Below are 5972 nucleotides of genomic sequence, written 5' to 3' on the forward strand. Positions count from 1 at the left end.
CACTGCAGCTACTAGGGCTGGGTGGATACCAGTATTACAATATTTTTTCCATGGCAAAAATGAAAATACGAAGCAGACCAAACTCTTTGGTCCTTTAAATACCTGCTGTATGTAAGATATTGTGTGCTATAGCTTGAAAAATAAATACATGTGACTCTGGATGGCAACATAATGATGTTTGTTTCCAACATTAGGGYTGTTTTCCTAAAGAAGTTTAATCCGTTTCATTTTTTGTTTCCTTGCCACCTTACTAAGGAATATTGTGATATTTGTATTGTCACGGCCTTAGTAGCTACACAACATGGCCAGATGTATGTGGACACCCCCTCAAATGAGTGGATTCAGCTATTTCAGCCATACCCGTTGATGACAGGTATTTAAAATTGAGCACACAGCCATGCAATTTCCATAGACAACCATTGGCAGTAGAATGGCCCATACTGAAGAGATCAGTGACTTTCAACGTGGCACCGTCATAGGATTCCTCCTTTCCAACAAGTCAGTTCGTAACATTTCTGCCCTGCTAGAGCTGCCCTGGGCAACTGTAAGTGCTGTTATTGGGAAGTGGAAACGTCTAGGAGMAACAATGGCTCAGCCGCAAARTGGTAGGMCACASAAGCTCACAGAACGGGACCACGAGTGCTGAAGCGTGTAAAAATCTGTCCTCGGTTGCAACACTYACTACCGAGTTCCAAACTRCCTCTGGAAGCAACAWCAGCACAAAAACTGTTCGTCGGGACCTTCMTTAAATGGTTTTCCATGGCTGAGCAGCCGCGCACAAGCCTAAGATCACCATGTGCAATGCCAAGCGTYGGCTGGAGCAGTGGAAACACGTTCTCTGGAGTGATCAATCACCCTTCACCATCTGGCAGTCCGGAGGACGAATCTGGGTTTGGCGGATGCCAGGAGAACGCTACTTGCCCCAATGCATAGTGCCATCTCTAAAGTTTGGTGTGGGAGGAATAATGGTCTGGGGCTGTTTCATTGTTCGWGCTAGGCCCCTTAGTTCCAGTGAAGGGAAATCTTAACGCTACAGCATAAAATTACATTTTAGACGATTCTGTGCTTCCAGCTTTGTGGCAACAGTTTGAGGAAGACCCTTTCCTGTTTCAGCATAATGCCCCCATGCACAGAGCCTCTCGGGCTTCCGTGCTAGACGCGTCCCTCATAAACGCTGGTTCCTAATCTCCGGTTTCCCTCCGCTCTCCGAGCTGCCTCCAGCCTGTTCCATGGAAGGCGATCCTTTCCAGCCAGGATCTCCTCCATGTGTAAGCAACCCTTGCCGTCCAAAAACATCCTCCCATTTGTCCATTCCTCCTGCGTAGGGCTGTCTCTCTCTCCCGTTACACGCTGCTTGATCCTTTTGTTGGTGGTGATTCTGTAAGCGTTCGTCTTGTGTGCAATGAAACGGACCTAAGGCGCGCGGGTGATGAATACATACTGAATTTATTTACAACAAGACGAAAACACTAACGAACACTATAACAAAACTACAAACAATAAACGAAAGTTAACAGACTTTGAAACAAATGAACTTACATATAGACGAAGAACGCACGAACCAGGAACAGACTACCTAAAAGAATGAACAAACGAAACAGTCCCATGTGGTATACACTACACAGGAACAATCACCCCACCAACAAACAGTGAGAGACAACATTACTTAATATGGCTCTCAATCAGGAAACGACACACCCCACCTGCTCTAGATTGAGAACCAAATACCAGGCAAACCATTAACCCAACTAAGAAAACACATAACATAGACTACCCACCCCAAACTCACGCCCTGACGCAATTAAACACATACCAAACCAACAGAAAACAAGGTCAGGAACGTGACAGCTAGTGAGAAGTTGGTAACTTGATTTTGGCGTATTTGTCCAGTCCACTCGCCCTACTGTAACAGCCTATTTCTCAAGAAAAGATATTTGAACCATTAAAAGTGCAATGTAATCAAATTCTATTAACCGTTACCTTGCATTTAATATGTGTTCGCTACATATACTCCTTGCAATGTCTGATGGGACAGGAAGCTTGTTACTTTTTATGTAGGTTACTGGTTAGTTTTAGTCACAATCTTTACTTTGGGTTAAGTTGTGTATGTTGGTGCCTCAACCAACAGTGACAAGCAAATACACAAAGGTAGGTGCCATCTGCCAAAAGACGGAGACAAAGGAATTACCAGAGACGTCCACCGTTGGGGTTTTTGAATCGAGAATTCCCCTAAAAAACGCGCCACTTTGAAAACAGATACGACTTACGCAGATCTAGGGGGAATTAAATAGTAGGGTTTAGAAGAATTAGGTTAAGTTAGAAAAGGGCCATCGCTGACCGGACCTGTCCGTCAATTTGTGGTGACGGTACATCACAGGCATGTAATTTGCTAAACTGCATGGCGCTGACAGTCTATCTCAGCCATAGGAAGTCCATTCTATATAGATTTTAATTACAAAATTTGAGATGGTGATACAAAAATACTTTGTGTTCTTTCACCAGGGGGATAGAGACATCAATGATAAGAGAGTGCACAGGAAATTTGTCTGATTTTCCAACACCTAGTTTAATACAAAATTATGAGAATTAGGCAGCTGAAATGTCATAGCATATCAAATTGTCATTTTTCATGAATTGGTTGTTCATAGCAAAATGACATTTTTCATAACTATATACTATAGCAGTGAACGTGCTAGTAGCAAAAAGTTTAATTACAATAATCAATACCCAAAAAAGCAACAAAGCCGTTTCTAACAGTATTAAGACATTACTAGGTACTGTTCATGGCCCCTCATTGAAGATATGTTTAATACGCCAATCCACTTCACATTCATCACGTACTAGCAATAAATTCATCCATCTTTAGGATATTTAACCTGCCTATAAACTCTGCCATTCTTTTCCCGTCGTGGTGGGTTGTACACACATACATACCATCGCGTGACTCCAATGTGTACTTCGATAATGATGGTTTTTAATATATATTTGGGCTTAAATTCATTTTCGCCAACAACTGTCCGCATAATATATTTCACAGACCCACAAAATTATCCACGCCTTGTGTAGTCGTATTTTGTTTTGTCGGCAATTGGGAAATTTTACAGTCCAATTTGCCATTTCCATGCAGGCCTTATCATGCGTTTCTTTATGTGCAGGTATTCACCCCCATGAAATGGTTGGATGGAAACCTGGTTTTAGAGAGATGATGTGATGTTTTTGATACCCTGTTTTTTTAATTTAACTTCAAATTTTACCTGGAAATTTAAGTCAACTTAAAAGCTACAGCACAAAAAATATACAATAATGTCCACATGAAATTAATGTTTACAGAATATCAGTAAAAACAAAGTATGGTTTAAAATCAGTTTAAGTATCAGAATAGAAAGCGTAAAATCATTCTAAGAATTTGAAGGATGCTAGTTGTATCTAACATGCAATTGTAAACTGTTGGTTGGTTGATGTTAAAAGGTAGCAATATATGCACAGAAATGCTCAGTTTAATTTTAAGATTTTTCTTGTCCATGAAAATGCATACTCACTCAAAATACATTCTCAGCAGAGCCGAGATAACATATTTAGGCCTCTACATGGAAGTAAAAATGATACCACCACACACTGTTCAAAATATAGAAATTAAGAACTATATTCCTATCTTAAACCTGCAAGGGCTCACTAACTCATCTCTTAATACTCATTCTAATTTTTTGATATTGCATGTTGTTGGAGTCCCAGAGGTAGTCGTATGGCGAAGTTCCTAATTTGAGTCATGGCGTGAGTATCAGGATATCATGTCGGTTATCCAGCATCCCCTCCTCGTGGTGTTCTTCACCGGCAGGACGCAGTTCATGGGAACGCTATCTCCATTACTGCAACTCTGCAATCTGAAAACGTTGGAGAGCAGAATGCTGGATGCAGTTTTTCTTGAGTTGATGATCATTAATCATGTCAGCAACACAAGATTTTAATGGCTGGACTACATCACAGAACATAACATTGTGTCACCAATGGTTGCTTGCCACAATCACAACTGTGCAAGTTGGGCATCAGATTGCCTCTCATATTATATGGTTAGTCTGACCATGTTAAACACTTGGCCAGGCAATGTAAATTTGATCCGAGTCTGAGGTTATGTGATTTCCTTCTTTTTGATCTCCTTGCTGTAAGTAGATTCTGTTCACATCCCTTGTTCACGCAGCCTCAACAGCCCTTGTCTGGCATGGTCATGACAACAAACTTTGAGGGATTTCTGCCGTAATAAATTATAATTTAAATGAATAGAAAGGACTAGCAAGCGCTAACTGAAGGTGACAATGAATACCCAGCCATAGTTGTAGTTACCATTAGAAACGAGTTTTAAAGAGCCGTACTTAACTCAGTCTGCTGGCCTTCTGCCTGAGTTCTTTCATCTTGTCTATGACATCCTTTGGCATGAGAGAGATTTTGTCCGCTGCACAATTACTCACCAAGGCAGTGCGTTTTGTCACTTAAGCCTGGGATTCTGCAATGAATTCCTGTTTTTTTGTCCGATAATGGTGGAAAGGATTGAACTGGCCAAAGAAATATAAGATTTGTAGTGTGTGCGCGTACGTGCAAAGTTGAGAGTGGCAAGTTTAACATACCACTTAGGTTTGGAGTCATTAAAACTTGTTTTAAGAACCACTACAACAAATGTTCTTGTTAGGGCAAGTCGGTTAGGACAATCACGCTTTGTGCATGACACACCAGTCAAATTTTTTCTAAACAATTGTTTACGACAGATTATTTCACTGTATCACAATTTCCAGTGGGTCAGAAGTTTAAATAACACTACGTTGAATGTGCCTTTAAACAGCGTTGGAAAATTTCCAGAAAATGTCATGCTTTAGAAGCTCTTGAATGCTAAGTTGACATAATTTGAGTCAATTGAAGGTGTACTGTGGATGTATTTCAATGCCCTACCTTCTAAACTCAGTGCCTCTTTGCTTGACATCATCGGAAATCAAAAGATATCAGCAGACCCAGAAAAAAAATGTGGGCCTCCACAAAGTCTGGTTTCATCCTTTGGAGCAAATTTTCCAAAACTCCATGAAGGTACCAAATTGCATCTGTACAAACAATAGTACGCGAGTATAACACCATGGGACCAGCAAGCCTCATACCGCTCAGGAAGGAGACGCGTTCTGTCCGTCCATAGAGATGTAAAATGTTTGGTGCTGAAAAGTGCAAATGAAATCCCAGAAAAGCAGCAAAGGATCTTGTGAAGATGCTGGAGGAAACAGGTAAAAAGTATTTATATCCCAGTAAAAACGAGTCCTATATCAACATACCTGAAAGGCCGCTCAGCAAAGGAAGAAGCCACTGCTCAAAACCGTCATAGGAAAAAAAGCCAGACTACGGATTTGGCAACTGCACATGGGGAAAAAGATTGTACTTTTTGGAGAATGTCCCTCTGGTCGATGAAAAAATATATATAACTGTTTGGCCATATGACCATCATTATGTTTGGAAGGAAATAGGGGGATGCTTGCAGAGCCGAAGAACACCATCCCATACCCGTGGAAGCACGGCGGGTGGCAGCATCAATGTGGTGGGGGTTGGCTTTGCTGGCAGGAGAGACTGGTGCACTTCACACAAATAGATGGCATCAGGAGGGGGGGAAATTAATTGGATATATTGAGGCAACATCTCACGACACTCAGTCAGGAAGTTAAAGCGGGTCGCAAATGGGTCTTCCAAATGGACAATGACCCCAAGCATACTTCCAAAGTTGTGCAAATTGGCTTAAGGACAACAAAGTCAAGGTATCGGAGTGGCCATCAAAAGCCCTGACCTCATCCATATAGAATTATTGGGTAGAACTGAAAAAGCCGTGTGTGGCAAGGAGGCCTACAAACCCCGACTCAGTTAGCACCAGCTCTGTCAGGAAGGAATGCGCCAAAATTACCCACTTAATTGTGGGAAGCTTGTGGAAGGCTACCGGAACATTTGACCCA

General features: G+C 41.6%; 2 protein-coding genes across 2 annotated transcripts in view; one reads left to right on the forward strand and one right to left on the reverse strand.

Annotated features, from left to right (window-relative positions):
- LOC112070376 (interferon-induced protein 44-like) overlaps nucleotides 1-4547 on the reverse strand; it is an 11298-nt gene extending 6751 nt beyond the window's left edge. The window contains exon 1 of the mRNA XM_024137795.2: nucleotides 4373-4547. Coding sequence (XP_023993563.2) covers nucleotides 4373-4430 — 58 coding nt within the window. The 5' untranslated portion in view covers nucleotides 4431-4547. The remainder of the gene's footprint in view (nucleotides 1-4372) is intronic.
- cacna2d2b (calcium channel, voltage-dependent, alpha 2/delta subunit 2b) overlaps nucleotides 1-5972 on the forward strand; it is a 140412-nt gene that overhangs the window by 49558 nt on the left and 84882 nt on the right. The gene's annotated exons all lie outside the window — the stretch shown is intronic.

The sequence above is a fragment of the Salvelinus sp. IW2-2015 genome, unplaced genomic scaffold (assembly GCF_002910315.2).
Source record: "Salvelinus sp. IW2-2015 unplaced genomic scaffold, ASM291031v2 Un_scaffold1306, whole genome shotgun sequence".
NCBI lineage: Eukaryota > Metazoa > Chordata > Actinopteri > Salmoniformes > Salmonidae > Salvelinus > Salvelinus sp. IW2-2015.